Source organism: Ctenopharyngodon idella, chromosome 22, assembly GCF_019924925.1.
Source record: "Ctenopharyngodon idella isolate HZGC_01 chromosome 22, HZGC01, whole genome shotgun sequence".
Lineage (NCBI taxonomy): Eukaryota > Metazoa > Chordata > Actinopteri > Cypriniformes > Xenocyprididae > Ctenopharyngodon > Ctenopharyngodon idella.
In genome coordinates, this window is record NC_067241.1 from 10,431,400 (window position 1) to 10,450,307 (window position 18,908).

At 35.9% G+C, this 18,908-nt stretch overlaps 3 protein-coding genes across 4 annotated transcripts in view; 1 reads left to right on the plus strand and 2 right to left on the minus strand.

Annotated features, from left to right (window-relative positions):
* Positions 1–1,188: 1,188 nt before the first annotated feature.
* Positions 1,189–8,285, minus strand: hrct1 (histidine rich carboxyl terminus 1). 2 transcript variants are annotated; one of them, XM_051880252.1, is made up of 11 exons: positions 8,168–8,285; positions 7,814–7,862; positions 6,795–6,827; positions 6,392–6,560; positions 6,024–6,071; positions 5,326–5,491; positions 5,012–5,121; positions 4,863–4,920; positions 4,486–4,674; positions 4,301–4,381; positions 1,189–4,199 (listed from the first exon to the last, which is right to left on the minus strand). In XM_051880252.1, the coding sequence occupies exons 2-11, from the start codon at positions 7,848–7,850 to the stop codon at positions 3,855–3,857; spliced, it is 1,236 nt and encodes a 411-aa protein (XP_051736212.1). In that variant the 5' UTR covers positions 7,851–7,862; positions 8,168–8,285; the 3' UTR covers positions 1,189–3,854. The 2 variants fall into 2 exon arrangements, with proteins under 2 accessions (XP_051736212.1, XP_051736213.1); XM_051880253.1 differs by lacking the exon at positions 8,168–8,285 and having other exon boundaries at positions 7,814–7,880.
* A 1,477-nt stretch (positions 8,286–9,762) lies between these two features.
* slc48a1a (solute carrier family 48 member 1a) lies at positions 9,763–14,863 on the minus strand. The gene is made up of 3 exons (XM_051880402.1): positions 14,613–14,863; positions 13,697–13,864; positions 9,763–13,572 (listed from the first exon to the last, which is right to left on the minus strand). Exons 1-3 carry the CDS (start codon positions 14,740–14,742, stop codon positions 13,436–13,438), a joined length of 435 nt encoding a protein of 144 aa, XP_051736362.1. The 5' UTR covers positions 14,743–14,863; the 3' UTR covers positions 9,763–13,435.
* A 3,415-nt stretch (positions 14,864–18,278) lies between these two features.
* The window catches only part of rapgef3 (Rap guanine nucleotide exchange factor (GEF) 3), a 39,667-nt gene continuing 39,037 nt past the window's right edge, over positions 18,279–18,908 (plus strand). The window contains exon 1 of the mRNA XM_051879697.1: positions 18,279–18,485. The gene's annotated coding sequence lies outside the window, so the exon portion shown is untranslated. The remainder of the gene's footprint in view (positions 18,486–18,908) is intronic.

Here is an 18,908-nt window from a genome sequence, read left to right on the forward strand (position 1 = left end):
CAAAAGTTACATTAAAGGGTTAGTTCACCCAAAAATGAAAATAATGTCATTTATTACTCATCCTCATGCCATTACACACTGCCGTTTGGCAGTTTGACACGCGATCCGAATCATGATTCGACACAAAAGATTCATAACGTTCCGAAGCTTAATGAAGCAGTGTTTTGAAATCGGCCATCACTATATAAGTCGTTATTTTGTTTTTTTGGCACACCAAAAATATTCTCGTCGCTTTATAATATTAATATTGAACGACTGTACTCACATGAACTAATTTAAATATGTTTTTAGTACATTAATGGATCTTGAGAGAGGAAATGTTATTGCTGGCTATGTAGGCCTCACTGAGTCATCGGATTTTAACAAAAATATCTTAATTTGTGTTCCGAAGATGAACGAAGGTCTTACGGGTGTGGAACGGCATGAGGGTGAGTAATTAATGACATTATTATCATTTTTGGCTGAACTAACCCTTTAATCATGCCACGATGCTACTGAATACTTGCCGTCGGTTTTTAAGGGAAAAAAACTGAAATGAATTCAAAATTAGTAATTAATCAAATTGTATAGATTTACCACTAAAATCTAATTTAAAGTAAATCTATATTGAACTAAAAATGTGCAATGCGCATTAACACAAACACATTCTTCTCTAAAAGATGCTAAATGACAATCATCAGCCTGTGATGCTGAGATGACATTAAGGAACGTGTTCTCACACAAGGAGAGAATGGCCTGTAATTTACACGAGTCTCCAGATGCTCCCAATTAAAGCCTGAAACAGCAGGATCCTTGCACATACCCACTGTGCCACTGCACTTCTGAGCCACAGGCAGCCGGAGAACCAGGTGTGTGTGTGTTTGTGTGATATACACCAGGACGTCCAAGTAATAGCCTCATAAATCTACTCATGCATAAACCAAAGCAGATCTCACTGCCATTGGGCCAGCCATGCCTACACCTGCCGCTCCTGAACGCAGAAGCCAGCCGCCCTCAAGAGGCTCGATCTGTAGAGTGGTTCATCCAGGCCTTGTTTTAATAAGCCTTTGGTGGAACTGTAATTTTGGTCATACAATTAGCTTTAGAGCTTAATGAACTCAGACGCCGAAAAACATTCACATGCACAAGCATGTAAATGAACCTCTCACAGCTTTGCATTATTGTCCAAGAAATTGAAACCTCTGCAACTATTGGGCTACATATTTATTTCATAATGCTGTATTGATCGGTTATCAAGCTCTCTGACACACAATAACACAATCTCAATGTTTTAACACTGGAAAAAAACATGATTATATTGTTACGTTCTCATAATAAGCAGGGCTGGAAATGGCAGGAAATTTCCAAGGAGTGAATTTCAAGGAGGGACAAGTTCCAGTTCAAAATGTAGAGGATTTCCATCTTTTATCCACATAATAGACTCCAAACAGTATGCAAATTTTATACATAAATATAGTGGGATTTTCTGCATCTATGGTTTAAAAATACAAAATATGTCCCCAAATACCCAACTATATGGTCCCCCCAATTAATCTTAGCCATTTCCACCACTGATAATAAGCAATTAGTTAAAACATAAAAACTTAACTGACAATGTCAAACAATGTCACTGACATAACTATAATGCAAAAAAGCTTATTACTGTAATGCGGAAAAAGTAATATTTCAATTGTAAATTTTGTATTATTTATATTATAGGCTACATATATAAAGTTTGAGGCAAAATAATCAAACTTTATATAAGGCCACGTTCACACACAGTTCGTGTGTGTGGTTTCACTTTCGGTAACGTACTTACAGCGAGGGAGATATAATCTTCTATCAAAGACTATAGAATAACACAAGATGCGTCACTCGTATTATTATGAATGGGAGAAAGTGCAACGTGCAATATAAGGCGGAATAAGTCCCGCCTTCTAAAGTCATTGCGTCACTGCAGCGGCCATTAGAAGCTCCGGTTCCTATAGAAACAATTAGGCCCTGTCCCGAATGGCACACTTCATGTGCACTTTCGGTCTTGTGGACTTACAATGGCCGCTGCGTGAGGGTTTAGGGTGCCAATTGGGACAGGGCCTTAGACGCGTGCCTACAAAATGAGACACAAGAGACGCGCATTAGCTTTATCCAGCCTGGAAAATACCGTTTTTTTGTCATGATTCGAGCGTTTAGAAACAAAATGTATGAGACAGTTGTTGTCATTTTTCATTGGTGATTTCAAATATGAAATTTAATCGAAAGCTTGGCAAAAAGCTTTGGAGAACTTGATGTTTCCCCATTCAAAGAGATAGGAGCTGCACTTGCATGCCCAAGAGGCGTTTCAAAGATGGCCGCCGAGTGAAATGACTTGTCTTAGGCCCTGTCCCAAATGGCACACTTCATGTGCACTTTCGGTCTTGTGGACTTACAATAACCGCTGCGTGCGCGTGTCCGTTAAGTCCACAAGACCATAGGGTGTCCCATTCGTCATTTAAGCTTAAAGAAGGGTGCTCGTGAGCGCCCCCTTTACGGCTGCTATGCACCCTTGATGCGCACTTCAGCTGAGCCCGCAAGACTGTGAGCTACGCAGAGGACCTCTACCAGGCAGTCAAAGCAACATTACGTCGTGAAAGTGCGGACTCAGAGGAAGACCATGAGGGTTTAGGGTGCCATTTGGGACAGGGCCTTAAAGGGACTTTGGTTCTATGCAAAGGAAGTGAGATGCAAGTGCAACGGTTAAAGTTGTCCGGCATGTTTACAATGAAGTTTCTGTTGGTAAATGAAGATTTGATGGATGAACTCAATTGGACCCTGTCGTGTCAAAAGTGATAAGACTTTTCAGTTTTATGGACGTCATCATCTTTGATATTACTTTGTTCACTGTCGCTATGGTTACTGGTAAGAGAATAAAGGTGATGATACACGGGGCAACTTTTTGAGCAGTGTTGCCAAGCAATGTTGGCACTTTCCCATTGAGAATGAGCAACAACTTTCTATATGGATACTTTAGATCGGTCATGGGCAATTTTTTGAGATCCTCCAAACAAAACGCACGTGACCAGCTTGGAGATTTCAGAAAAAATTCAAACAAGATGGCGGCCACTCAGTGGCAGTGGAGCGAAGGAAAAGGAGCATGAACTTGTATATTTTTACACTGGTAAGTTGTCATGCGTCAAAACAGGGAATTTACCTCATTTAATGCTTAAAATACCAACAGGTGTCCAATTTAATGTGCGTTGGCTGTAATTTAGAAATTTAATGTTTTCAGTTAAATACTAAAAAGACACATTCTGTTCAACATCTATAGTAGCGTATACATAGGCTGTAGGGCACATGGCACATTAAAGTAGCTTTTGACATGGGTTCGAATCTACCTTTTGCCAAACTCGCTCTTCTCCCTTTTCCTATCACAAATCAGATCGGAAAGGCATTTATATTTAATAAAAACGAAGAAAATATTTGAAATTTGAAAGTTTAAATAAGGTGCCTAACAAGTGTTTATAATAAAGTATTTATTGGGTTGGCAACAGATTTGCTCCTCTCTGATTAGTTGCTGCCAACTGTCCGTTGCCCTGTGTCTCACCAGGTTGCCCGTTGACAGCAACATTGCCCAGCAATATTGCTCAAAAAGTTGCCCCGTGTATCATCACCTTAAGGGCTTGACTCTCATTGCACGTTCATACAGACAGTATTCGAGACGTTGCTGTATGTTGCTTTGTGAACAGGAAATATCAAGACTCACACCTGTAAGTAAATGCGGTTGTCAATCCCAAAAACTGATTGTGTGAACGTAGCCTAATACATATATAAAGTTTGATTATTTTGCCTAAAACTTAAACTTGCAAAGCTCTAAATTTTTAACATGCATCCATGCAAGTTCACTCTGCACCCTGCTGTACTTCCATGGGCATGTTGCTTTGAGGAATTATTGGATGGGGGTGATGGTGATGGTGATGGTGGTGGTGATGATGATGACGACCACGGTGATGATGTCCATGTCCACGGTGATGATGTCTGTGGGGATGCTGACCAATACGATGGCTGCCATGAGGAAGATGGAAAGAGCGATGATGGTGGTGGTGGCTGTGGTGATGGTCCCTTCTGATCACCTTTGATTCAACAATTGCCCTTTCATCTTGAGTAATGCTTGCACATGTGGAGTTAACAAAGACGTCTAGATCTATGAAGACAACCCCTATGCCACCAAAGCCTTTCTGGAGCACCTGGACATTAATAAATGCAATATCATTTCTTGTACTTATCTTCTGATTATCTGTCTAGTAGTTTACATTATGTTACTGATTTAAAATTATACTTCACTTACCTCCTTGACAAGATCATTCTCATCTGAGAGAACTGTGAAAGTAATAAACTGCTCTTGTCCACTTTTAATGGCCTGACACACCTGAAAGGACAAGAGTTTCAGATCATTGAACAATTTTCCCTACGTTCTCCCTGAGGAAGCTAATAATTAATGCTAAGCTAATGCCATTTACGGTTGTAACCTACCTGAACGCCCATGTGTAAGCCTAAAACGTTGATGTGATCCTTCTTTCTGTTCTCTGAATTCATGTCATCATGCTTGGGAAGATGTCTATGATAATGCCTTCGGTGTGATCTCCGGAGAAAAACAGGCATGACTAGATTGAGCTTTTGCAGGTCAACTTGCTTATCCTGCCAGTGTTGGACTGTTTTGTTCTATAAAGTAAAAGAAATATGAAGTAAACACAGAGCTGGAATGCTAATGTGCTACAGACCAATGATTTTTTCTCTTGGGAAATGGTGTTTGGCCTATTTTTAGTTTACATCATGAGGGATGCAATATATTTTAAACCCAACAAATAATTGACTCTCATGGCAAATTGTAATAAATATGAGCAATTTACAATGTATGGTCCACCCTGTTCGAGATGTGCAGGCAGAATGGAGATGAAGTCCACATACCTATTGAAAGGAAAGAAACTATTAAGTACAAAAAATAAATAAATAACTGAGCTCAAGTGCAATATGAATGGTGCATAAGAACGAGACTCACTGTGAAAGTGTTTGTTCATCATAACTGACCGCACTGTGGTCAAAGGGCTCTAGTACAGACACTGACAGAAGTAGAGGATCTGTTTCTCCTTCAAATGTGCCTTTTAAGCTCTGCAGACAACATAAGATTTATATATATATATATAGTAGTCAACAATTAAAGTGGATCAAAAAAGTTAATCAAAGTTGTCCTAAGAAGAAGGTTTTAGGACAACTTTGATGAAAGGTTTTGATCCACTTCAAATGTTGACTACTGTATATATGTCGTTTTAAAGTAAAACTCATGGTGTTTTGACTGGAAATAGTAGTCCTTGCCTTCAGAAAATTTGTGAACAGCTCTTTGCTTCTGGTAGATACATCAGAAGTGGGGCCGTCCAGCCAAGTCACGTCTAGACCATCTAAACGCTTGTCCTTCAAGTATGTCAATACCGTCTGAATGAAGTTCTCAACACTGCCCTCAGTAGCAGACATCAGCTCCAACCTAAACAACAGGACATTTAGTCGGTGTCAGGTGACGCTAATGTAAACTGTGAATACACTATGACATCTTAATTTTCATCCAATGAACTCCAATTAATTTTTTTAAAAATTCAGTTATTCAGAGTATTTCTTCATCAGGAAGTACATTTAAAGTGGTACAAAAAAAAAAAAAAAAATTAAATCTTAAGTCCTGTTCACACCAAGGACGATAACTATATTGATAACGATAAAGACATAATTTTTAAAAATCATCAAAATAAAAAAAAATAAAAAAATAGTTGAGTCCACCAAAACTATAATGCTAATGACACAGAGAAATGATCTTGGAATCACAATGACCTGATGAACAGTAAAAACACAGAGCCAATCAGAATCCCTCCAACATTTAACGAGCTCGAGCATTTAAAGTGGCAGACAACAAAATTGCAGCGCGCACTTATTATAAACAACAATATTGTGTGTTAGTGTGGATGCTAATATAGTTATCGTTCATGGTGTGAAATGCCCTATAGTAGGTTGAAATTTTTTGGTACCTTGATGATTTGACTTCCAATCCAAGCAAAATCTTCAAAGTTGGATTTCTGGGGAAAGTTATATATTTCTATGAGTACATTTTTTTTTCTTACATATTATTTGAATAAAAGTGTGCGTAAAAGACTGAAATGACATTAGCTATGGTCAAAATGGACAACAAATGTAACATACAGCTTACTGAAAACAGTATACAGTATGCAATATATACTGTATTTTGATTGTTTATATATATATATATATATTCATTCTCTGACATTAAAATTATATATATATATATATATATATATATGATCATGTTGCATGTGAAATTGTCAGAATCAGAATCCAGTCAAATGATGAATCAAGAAAAAGATATCAAAAATCAGACCTCTCCTTCATCCTTCTAAGAATAATGCGGTCATCTTCCGACAAGCTTTGGTGGTCAAGGTCTTCATCACTGGAGATCGTGGGGACAATGATGTGAGTACATGGACCCTCACGTGTGCGGTGTGTTAAAACATCCAGATAGCAGGTCAGTCTGTGATTCGTCTGCGCACCTGAGTGAAACAGAACTTCAGTGATGTGTTCTTATTATTATTATTACTCTGAATGCCCTCAGCAGCAGTCTAAGGTTACTATTTCAGTTAAATATGTTCTGCCTTTCAAAAGTGTCCTTTCTCAAGTGCTCTCTAATCTAACAGCGGTGTGCTTGTAGCTCATGACACAGTCGCAAATACAATGTTCGCTTTGAGAGGTGGTTGAATGACATTTTAAACAGGTAGTGCACTTACCCACTGAAATCACCAAGCAAAGGAATGCGAAAGCTGGAGGAAAAAAAAAAAAAGAGGGGAAAATCATTATTAATAACTTGATGCATTCATTGATATTCAATGTTTTCTATGAAAGATGTTAAAAAAGCAGTTTGTTACAGTTGTTTTTTTTTTAGCTTGATTTTTAGTGCAAGTTAAAAGGCCTGCGGCTGTTCCAGTGTTCCGGAAACCCACATTAAAAACCACATCCTGATGTCAGTGTAAATGTTGATACAGAAAATATTCAACTACACAATTTAGTAGCAACAAATGGCAAAAAAGATACAACAATATTAGATGTGATACCTTGAAGAGGTATTGCATACAGAGTAATTTTATGTTATATTATATTTTGTGGTATGTGAATCTGTTATTTTTGACAAAATTCAAATTCAACATCAGCAATAGCTACTTTAGATATTAATATACTCTACTGATCAAAATTTTGGGGATAGTAAGATTTTTTTTTTTTAAGAAGTCTCTTTTTTAAAAACAAAGGCTTTTATAAAAAAGTATTTACTGTAAATATTTTTACTGAAAAATGTAATTTTGTGAAATATTATAAAAAATGTAACATAAATATTTTCTATATTCATATATTTTAACATTTTATTTATTCATGTGATGTCAGAGCTGAATTTTCAGCATTATTACTCCAGTCTTCAGTGTCACATGATCCTTCAGAAATCATTCTAATATGCTGATTTGATGCTCAAGAAACATATATTATTATTATTATTATCAATGTTGAAAATAGTGCTTATTATTATTATTGTGGAAACCACAATACATTTTTTTTCAGAATTCTTTGATGAATAGAAAGCAAAAAAGGCATTTACTTGAAATAGAAATATTTTGTAACAAGTCTTTACCGTTACTTTTGATAAAAAAAAAAAAAAAAAAAAACTTACTTAAGCCACTTAGTAAAACATATGCAAAACTATCATCTGCTTAAAATACTGGTTTAATAACAACATTTAAATGTCAAAGTTTATACTTGCCTCTGTTGAGCTGCATTGTGCCTGATGAAGCAGTCATCTGGTGTGTTGTCTGATAAAGGCAAAGGGTATATAATAAACATACAGAAACTACTTCCTGTTTAACACTTACCCCAATAGTTCCCGTTTTACTTTCACACTTCGCTGATGACAAGCCCACATCCTGATCACAGGCCTGTGTTGTTTCTACGCATGCTACATTTATATTAAAACAATATGTTGGTTGTATTTAATAAGTCAGCAAAAATTGCATACGTCACAGAAGATTATGACTATTATTACAAAACAAAGGCTTAGTATTTAATTTAATTTAAATGTATATTCAAATTATGGCATGATTCTTTAAAGAGTACTTACATTTGAAAAACGTAGCCTGTGAAATTTAGCTCATCTCGTGTGGTTTAAGTGAGATTTTAAGGACTCATCACATTCAAGGCCGCCTGTTGAATCAGACCTCAGGGTTGCCATGTCTGCGTAACAAAACTAGCCCAATGGCCAATCAAAAACAGCTCAAAAGTAGCCCAATGACCAATCAAAAACTGCCCAAAAGTAGCCCAGTGACCATATCCCAAATATCAAATCTCAATTTGTCACTCCCATACCTAAAATACATATTTTAAAGTCATTTTTATGCAATTTGAAAACCACTATATCGTAATGATCATAAACACAGCTCAAATTAAGCCTCCTGGTGGCCAGTTCCTTCACAAAACTTAACGTCAGGCAGTTTTTTTTCTCTGGTAGAATATAAAATATTTCAATACAAGCATTTCAGTCGAATATAATTTATGCAATATGTCAAACCTTTAACCCGCGGTAACAGTTTAAAAAGTGCGGACTTGGCAACCCTGCTGATTGGCTTAAAAACTGTTATCCTCTTCCTCACTCCAGATTAAGATTTGTGTTATTTACCAGAGCGCATCGCCACCTTTTGAAAAGGAGTGAAGGTCTGTCTCATCTGTATACATTCTTAATTTAACTATTTTTATTTAAGGTTTACGATGTCGCAATGGTGAGTCTGACCTACAGAACTATACATCTGTTTAGTCAATGAGTCTGCAGGCATAAGACGCCATGTTATTTACAAGCAAATGTTCGAATGCTAAAGTTTTAATGGAAAACACTCGCCACATAATACTTAAAGGGATAGTTCACCCTCAAAAATGAATGAATATTCTGTCATCATTTACTCACCCTCAAGTTGTTCCAAACCTGTATATATATATATATATATATATATATATATATATTTATTTATTTATTTTATTTTTTGTTCTGCTGAACACAAAGAAAGATATTTTAAAGAATGTTTGTGACCAAACACATCTGGGGCACCACTGACTTCCATAGTAGGAAAAAATAATATTATGGAAGTGAATGGTGCCCCAGATCAGTTTGGTTATTCTTCAAAATATCTTCTTTCGTGTTCAGCAGAACAAAGAAATTAATACAGGTTTGGAACAATGTGAGGGTGAGTAAATGATGACAGGATTTTCATTTTTGGGTGAACTATCCCTTTAAGTTCTGTCAGAACTCGGCCAGATTCACGTGGAAGCTGAAGCAAAAGAATATTGTGAACTGCTGCCCCCTGCTGGTAAGAAGTGTAAATATGCTCAAACTTGCAAACATTTACAGCAACACTTTATATCGATGGTCCACTTTAAAACATTCTACTAACTATAAGTAACTTTGCAACTACATGCTAACTACCAGTCATTTGAGTATGAGTTAATATCTGCTACCACGTTACATACTGACTATAAGTTACTTTGTTTGCAGCCAACGTCCACTTAGTCTACTAATACTCTAATAAGAGTTAGTTGACATGTAGTTGCAAAGGTACTTATAGTTAGTGGAATATCGAAATAAAGTGTAACCAAAATACAAAAAGCATGACTTCAGATAACGAACTCCCAAAAGTGAAAAAGAGGAAACACACAGGATTTGTGGGATAGATTAAAACAGTAGTACTTTAATCCCCTTTAAATGTCTCAGTGTAACACGTACTGTGCAAAGTTTTAAACTGCAGGTAGTTTAACTGTAATCGGTGATTAATTTGCATACAGCTGGTTAAAAGCAAACATGATACAAAACTGCTTCACATACATGCTATAGAGTGAAATATTGTATGTTTTGAAGGTTTCTGCTTGGTTTAAACAAATAATACATTTAACATTTCTATGTGACAGTGCAATGCAATCGTTTTTGTTACTTTTTGGCTCTTAAAAAATTAATGATTCTTCAAAAGACTTGAATAAATAGTTCAAAAATTATTTACTCACCTTCATCATGTCTTTCAAAACCTGTATGTTTTTTTTTTCTCTCTCTCTCTCTCATTGGACACAAAAGAAAATATGTTCAGTAATTAAATTAAATTTTGGTCTGTTTACAAAGCTATTATATGACGACTGTATAAAATACTTTGGATTTGAATGACATGACAGTGAATAAATGACTGAATTTTGGGAAAACTATTCCTTTAACATTTAAAAAATAATAAAAAAAATCAGACTCATGCAACCACACTTAACATCTGCTCAACAAACAGAACACTCATCTTTCAATGCACATGAATTTTAAAAAATAAACACATAATTGTTTTGTCTGGCAGAATATTCTGAAGAAAAGTAACATTTCAGATGACAAAACACATATCTAGTATTCAACAAGGTGAGTTCAGCTACAATTTAGTGATTATATGTAACTAAAAACAATATCTGCAGATGCCTGAGCACCAGTTAGCCATTCATTCAATTTCTCCATCGCCCCCACTAGTGGCAAAGAGAGGAACTGCACAATAATAATACATCATGCACAACGTTCGGAACGGAATACTAGTCATACTGCCAAATATTTGCTATGCATATAAAGATGGTACGCAAAACAGAAAGCATGATGCAATAACCAACTTGGAATGCTACACTGTCATATTTCAGCGAGTAATAATGCATGGTTATTTTGCATTTTTGTATGCCTTGCCTTTTAGTAGTCCTAACTGTTAAAAATGGCTGCTAGAACTTATGGCTCATGTTGGTAATGGATGGTCAAACCACGTCAAATGTTTGTTATCCAGACATATGCATAGTTTACACTACTGTTCAAAAGTATGGGGTCAGTAAGAATTTTTTATTTTTATATTACTTTAAAAATAAATAGTATAATACTTTTATTCAGCAAAGATGCGTCAAAAGTGACTAAAGTTTTTTTTACATTGATACAAAAATTGAATTTGAATTTTATATTCAGCAAAGAATCTAAAAAAAAATATATCAGTTTCCACAAATATATTAAGCAGCACAACTGTTTTCAACATTGATGATGATAAGAAATGTTTCTTGAGCACCAAAACTGGAGTAATGATGCTAAAAATTCACAGGAATAAATTACATTTTAAAATATTTTTTTACTGTTTTACTGCCTTGGTCAGCATAAGAGATTTCTTTCATAAAAATGTTTAAAAAATCTTACCGACTTCTGAATGGTAGTGTACATACTGTAGAAATAGTTGTACGGTAGTATGCTGTTCCGAACACATTCATGAATAATCCTCAACTTCCAATCATAAATAAAACTAAGTATAAACATTTAAAAAGCAATGACATATGGCAAACAATAAAGAACACTGTCTCTGAAAACAATAGCAACATTGATAACATTGATACCCCTAGATACAGCTGTGCAAACCCTTCATTATACACTCATTCAACCCCCTTTAGGAAAAAATGTGCAAAAATTGTACCTTTACGGTTACAACAACTTGACACTTGCCGTTTTTTCTGGTCGCAGAGATTTGAAAAATGTTTGGGTAAAAAACTTTGGGTAACACGCAGCGCTCATCACCATAGATATGTATAAGTAGATGCCACATTCGACCGCTCAAACGCGTTGACATGTCCGCCATCTTGGAACAGTCAACATTTAAGATGTTGTCATCACTCACAGCAAGCAATCAATCGCTGCGTCCGAAATCGCATACTGTCTGAGTAGGTACTACATTTGAATTTGAAATTACTTCATGACCGTTAAAAAAGTACACTCTATATAGTATAAATATATGGGTTGTATGAATGAAATTCGGATGTACCACATCCGCCATGTTGTTACTGTCATGTGACACACCAGCGTCAGTTGTGTTGCTTTACTTCCATTCATAAATCCTCTCCCGCTTGAAGTATACATCAAAAATAGAATGGGACATCAGTTTACCATCTGGATTTGTCGCGTTGCGCCACATCCAGTGTAGACAGCATCATTGATTATAATGAGTTCTGTCTGTTTTTGTCGCATCACAACCACAACGCTCTAGTGTAGACATGCGGTGTGTCCAAAATCGCATACTGAGTTGGTACTACCTTTGAATTTGAACTTACTTTGCGAACGTTAAAAAAGTACATACTATATCGCATGATTATAGGTAGTATGAATGAAATTCGGACATTCTACATCCACCATGTTGTAACTGTCATGTGACCTACCAGCGTCAGTTGCATCACTTCACTGCCATTCATAAATCCTTTCCCGTGGCCTCATGGGATAGTAAAGTGTCCATCGAATGCACACTTCAGAATCTTGGCAGAAGCAGTAGGTCACCTGCATACTTTTCGCCTACTGTTTTTCGAATACTATGTATTCAGAAATAATACTCTTTTCGCGTACTGTTTTTCGCATACTATATAGTAGGGAAGTTTTCCTGAAGTCCCTTTGCAAATATATATATTTACACAGTCAACTTGCGCTTGAGTGTTCACAGACTGGCTTTGACAATTCCGATATGGAGGACGTCTTATGTATAGCGGCCTACAGAAGCAGCTGTTAATGAGAAATCTATGCATATATATCTATGCTCATCACTGTCAATTTTTACCCAGCTGTCCAATCATAGTGGAGGAGAGGCAGGACAAATGCCACACTGACCAACCGTCCTCTCTTCTTATGTGTTTCGGCCATCTCATCATCCAAAACATGGGCAAAGCAAGTACTTTACTGTCAACATTAATCATAATAAGCTTGGTGAACAGCTTTGGAGAATTTGATGTTTCCCCATTCAAAAAGATAGGAGATGAACTTGTATGATTGAAATAGCTGCCCGAGAGGCGTTTCAAAGATGGCCACCGTGTGAAATGACTTTCCTTCAAGGGACTTTGCATCCTTAATAAGGGGTAAATAAGGTACAAAGGTGTCTCTTTAAGGGTACTGCCCCAGTGACAAGTTGTTACACCCCTAAATGTACAACTTTTGCACATTTTTTCCAACAGTGAAGGGGACCAATTACTTCACATCTGACATTTGGAGAGAAGTTGCCCTGAGTAAAGTAACAACTACCTGTGACCACATCCTAGTGTGTCCACTGCCTTCAAAACACGTGACATACCTTTATCCAATGTCAATATAAAACCCCCCAATTAACTCAAAAAGACAGGAAAGAGGCAGATCACAGACATTCATCAACTTCTTACTCCAGGGCCCGGATCTGAGGGGAAGGAGGGTCTGAGATTTGAGTCTTTTCTGTGAAAGCAAGGAGGCCGTTAGACGGCATTAAATAGGAGAACCATCAATCCATCCTTCCATCTCCACATTGGCAGGTGAAGCCACCGACTGCAAATCCTTTGCAGCTGAAGCAGCCAATCAAAAGTCACTGAGGATGCTGATGTCAGCAAACTCCTGGCGGTAACGGTAGGAGTACATGCCCAGCAGGAAGGCCCATTTAAGAGTCAAGAAGCTCCACACGGCTGACAGATAGAAGCTCTTAGGGTCAGTTAATGCTGAAGACAAAAACATACAGAGCAGATTAACAGATTAATCTTGCATATTACGTTATTCCACTATTACAGATTTTGTGTGGGGGAATATTTTATGAGACAAAGCTGTCCATGTGAAGGTACTTACACTGCTTTTCTATAACAGCTAGAGATATGAAGGTGGCAAAAGCAGCAACAGCCAGGAGGGAGAAGACAGAACTAACAAACATGAAGAACTTGAGTCCCTTCAGCCACGTGCGCCAGTAGTCCTGAATGTACATAATGTGAGTGACTAATGCCCAGAGTGCCAGAACGCCTGTAGATTGAAACACATAACATACACACATCATGAGATTAATAAAGTATCCATCTATCTATCTATCATCTATCTATCTAAAAACAGGTTGATCCTTTCAAGACAGCTGTAAAACGTTCAGCAATTATAATTACAGTGGGATCCAAGAGACCCCGAGGGATTTTTATTTATTTATTTATGTGCTATTTCTATTTTTATTCAATTAATTTTTCATTACAAATAATATTCATTTATCAGCATAATGATTTGAGTGAAAAATAAAATAAAAAAAAATCAAAAGGAGTAAACAAACACTGCTTATGTGTTTAATATAGGTGTAAAATACTTATACATTATTAAATATTATTGACTCATTTTATATCATAACTTATTCTTTTTAACATTTTCTGTTTATTCAATGTGGACTTTTGCAGCGCACTGTATGTTTCTTTATATGTCTTTGTCCAAATGGTCAAATATCTGCATATTTATGAGTTATGATTTCCAAACTCAATATAAGAATATAACAGGATGATCTTTTTAAGAAATAAATAAAATAATCACCAGTTAAATCTCTATTGGAAAGGCAAACCATCCACTGCACTTATTATACACAATGTGATAGCCGCAGACCGTGTTAACCGCAAGATCACACAATACATGCAACAAATTAGAAATTAAAAACCATGCCAGTAAAAGAAACAGGATGTGAAATCTTTATATTTGACAGCGAATGTGTAAGACTGTGGCCTTATGTTTATTTACAGACCTGATAATCCGCCCAACGCCGCCGTCCATGGTTGTTTATAAACCACATTCCACACGATAAACGCAGAAAAACCCACCAACATGCCGAATGTGGCATAACCTACACTGATGTAGATCCTGTTTGGACCCATTAATAATGTATAAAGTACCGCAGTAAAGCTGTAAGAAGAAGCTGAACAGAAGTATTACACCACCGATGAGAGATTATGCAATTCACCGCTGCTTATTCGTAAACACGACTGCAAGACCCGGAAGAGCTTCGCGTATCACCAAAGCAACCGTCAACAACCTCACAGTCCCGGATGTTTAGTTGACCAAAACGTTTTATTATTTATTTAAAATGTGTTTATTTTAAAATGATATATTTAAGATTGCAAAAACAGATTTTTGTTTGTGCACTTTATTAAATGTTTTTAAAAAAAATAAATGGTTCTCCTTACATGAACTGACTCACTATTAATGTAATTTCATTAGTCAACATTGGCTAATCACAATATGCTCCGATTAAGCATTAAGTGTGTGTTCATTACCAGTGTTGGGGGTAACGCATTACAAGTAACTTGAGTTATGTAATCAGATTACTTTTTCAAGTAACTAGTAAAGTAACGCATTACTTTTGCAATTTACAACAAAATATCTAAGTTACTTTTTCAAATAAGTAACGCAAGTTACTTTTTCACATTTGACTGACAGCTCTCCTGTCCCCATGTTGAGAGAAATAAAGTGCAGAGGTGTTGTATGGGTATTGTAGTTCTATACTAAATGTGAACATGCATTTACTTATCTCATGTGCACAAAAATATTCAGTATTCCCCAGAATGAATAAAAACAGTGAAATGCAATCTCAGAATTTTACACAAACCTGTAATAATTAACTATATTAAATTACACAAATACACTTTATGTAGGCTATTTAATCTCACTTTATTAACCAATGTCTTTACTGCTGACCTTCAATGATCTAATTCAACCATACTAAGCAAAAATTACTTTATATTAGATTTAGAAATAAGAGTGTTGGACTTCTTCTCCTGTATTCTATTCTTCTTTAATCCAGAATGGCAGCACAGCTGAAAGGAGCTGCGCCCTCTACTGTACAGGCGTAAATATGCATTTCTTTCAGCCTGAGGCTTATTCATTTCACTTTTGGTGTGAAAGGGCCTTAACATTTGCCAAAAATAAAAGTTTTTTATTGTTATTAAAAAACAAATAAGCAAGCCCAGCCCATGTGAGAAAAAGTAAGGCAAAAGTAACTTTCTTGAAAAGTAACTAACACAATTAGTTACTTTTTTAGGGAGTAACGCAATATTGTAATGCATTACTTTTAAAAGTAACTTTCCCCAACACTGTTCATTACTGAGAATTTACCAGTACTCATACTCATTATTTATTTTAGATACTTACAGTATAACTTGGGCATAAAGTGTGACCAAAGGTATGCAAAATAATATAATAAATATGAAAAGTGCACCAATTTTTTCCCCCATGTTTAATTGTATGAATGCATAAATAAGCAAGACAACCAGCCTAGCTTTCTTTTTTTCTGTAATACAGAATAAACAAACAAAAGGCGAAAAGTGTGTAGAAATTTAGTTAATAAATTAGTCTAAAACAGTAACATAAAATTGAGAAATCATATTTATTTCATTTCCCCCTCAATAACTATTATTTCTTATTAAAAAAAAAATAAATAAAAAAAAACAGCTTTGTCATAATTATAGCAAAAATATTGGAGGAAATATTGTTGAAAATTGTGTTGGACAATGGGGGGCCTTCGACTAAAAAATTTTGAGAAGCACTGCAATAGACAATGTCACATGATGTTTCTCTTGTTTGTGCAGCACTGAAGATGGTGGTTTGAATCAGTTTGATCTTTTCTTAGTGGTTTTCCATCTAGCTCTCTTTCTCAGAGCTCTACAGTAATTGTGAAACAAACAAAAGTAGGTTGTAAAACCTGCTGGAAGAGATCATTGTCATTGATAATGCAGATAATGAATAATATTCCATTGTAGAATAGAAGATGCTATACCCAGAATTGATCACTGCTGACATCATTCAATCGTCCCATTGTGACTTATTAAATTTGTCCTTCAAACATATGCATACACAAGAAACGCCTACTATATTTAAAAATATATAGTTAATTTAAACAAAAAGTCATCATATAAAACTAAGGGAAAGTGTGTATTATTACAACCCGAATTCCAGAAATGTTGGGACGTTTTTTTTTAAATTTGAATAAAATGAAAACTAAAAGACTTTCAAATCACATGAGCCAATATTTTATTCACAATAGAACATAGATAACATAACAAATGTTTAAACTGAGAAATTTTACAATTTTATGCACAAAATGAGCTCATTTCAAATTTGATGCCTGCTATAGGTCTCAAAATAGTTGGGACGGGGGCATGTTTACCATGGTGTAGCATCTCCTCTTTTCAAAACAGTGTGAAGACGTCTGTAAGCATGCATTTGTGGCGTCCGTGAATTCCAGCAAAAATGTCAAATTTGGACTTAGAACACTTTTCCACTTTGAAACAGTCCATTTTAAATGAGCCTCGGCCCACAGGACACGACGGCGCTTCTGGACCATGTTCACATATGGCTTCCTTTTTGCATGATAGAGCTTTAGTTGGCATCTGCAGATGGCACGGCGGATTGTGTTTACCGACAGTGGTTTCAGGAAGTATTCCTGGGCCCATTTAGTAATGTCATTGACACAATCATGCCGATGAGTGATGCAGTGTCGTCGAGATTTCTCCAGTTTCTCTGAATCTTTTGATGATGCTATGCACTGTAGATGATGAGATTTGTAAAGCCTTTGCAATTTGACGTTAAGGAACATTGTTTTTAAAGTATTCCACAATCTTTTTACACACTCTTTCACAGCTCTTTCATCTTTACTTCTGAGAGACTCTGCCTCTCTAAGACATCCCTTTTATAGCTAATCATGTTACAGACCTGATATCAATTAACTTAATTAGTTGATAGATGTTCTCCCTGCTGAATCTTTTCAAAATTTCTTGCTTTTTCAGCCATTTGTTGCCCCCGTGCCAACTTTTTTGAGACCTGTAGCAGGCATCAAATTTGAAATGAGCTCATTTAGTGGATAAAAGTGTAAAATTTCTCAGTTTAAACATTTATGTTATTTATGTTTTATTGTGAATAAAATATTGGCTCATGTGATTTGAAAGTCTTTTAGTTTTCATTTTATTCAGATTTAAAGAAACGTGTGCAGACAGACAGTATGACATATAACAGTGTAAACAGAACAGAAAAGATCAAATAGAGTCAGATCCATTCAGATTTTCAAAATCTCAAGTATACTGTTGATTACGAGCACACGATTTTTGGCAAGATGCTGGTGCGCATGTAAATAGAATTAAAGTCCAGAGGGGAGTAGACCAAACCAAGGGGCCACAGATGTACTTTGGCCTCATTTCCCCCAGTCACCATTGAGAATTGAAATACTATGGCTTTTACTTCTAATTCAAGGAAATGAAAGACAACAAGTGTCATCAAACTTCTCAACACACCTTCTTATGCCAACCTTTATGAAATAAACACAAAGCCACATTTTATGTTACCAATCAGAGTGCAGCAGGAAGCCGGTAACTCGCGTGGCTTCAGCGATTCAAATGAGATCAAAACGCAGTGGTTTCCTCTGTCTGCTTCACATGCATCACAGAAAGACATAAAGAGATCGAGCGAGAGATAAAGTGAAAGGAAAAAGTCATACAAAGATAGATACATCGCAAGACAAATGAATATTTGGCGCTTGCCTTAAAGACAAGATTGTCCTGACTGGCACTGAAGAAAACTATTTGGAGAAAAGGACACACTGCCAACTTCAGAAATATCAGACATACAGGTAAGTGTGTTTATGAAATCTATCACTGACAGATGCAACATCATTTGTGTTTGAGTAGAAGAGTGTTTAACCAGTTAACCAGTGTGATTTTGTGTTCCTTACATTCTTAAATATAAAGGTTCTTTATTGGCATTGATGGTTCAATGAAGAACTTTTAACATCCAAGGAAATAAAGAGTTCTTTATAGTGCAAAAAATGCTCTTATTAAAATATTCTTCACGCTAAGATAGAAATTGTTCTTTTAAAGGGACAGTTAAATTTTGTCATCACTTACTCACCCTCAAGTTGTTCCAAACTCGTATGAATTTCTTTCTTTCGGTTGAACACAAAAGAAGATATTTTAAAGAATGTTGGTACAGTTGACGGTAGCATTGACTTCCATAGTAGGAAAAAAAAAAATACAATGGAAGTCAATGGCTACTG

Bases quoted from the DNA above. Each gene is read 5' to 3' on its own strand.
- hrct1 (XM_051880252.1), bottom strand. From the start codon at position 7,850: ATGACTGCTTCATCAGGCACAATGCAGCTCAACAGAG. The intron at 6,561-6,794 runs GTAAGTGCACTA...TGTTTCACTCAG, and splicing joins TTGCTTGGTGATTTCAGTGG to GTGCGCAGACGAATCACAGA. The intron at 5,122-5,325 runs GCAAGGACTACT...TGTTGTCTGCAG, and splicing joins TGTTCACAAATTTTCTGAAG to AGCTTAAAAGGCACATTTGA.
- slc48a1a (XM_051880402.1), bottom strand. From the start codon at position 14,742: ATGGGTCCAAACAGGATCTACATCAGTGTAGGTTATGCCACATTCGGC. The intron at 13,865-14,612 runs GTCTGTAAATAA...TTCAATCTACAG, and splicing joins GGCGTTGGGCGGATTATCAG to GCGTTCTGGCACTCTGGGCA. The intron at 13,573-13,696 runs GTAAGTACCTTC...TTTTGTCTTCAG, and splicing joins AGCTGTTATAGAAAAGCAGT to CATTAACTGACCCTAAGAGC.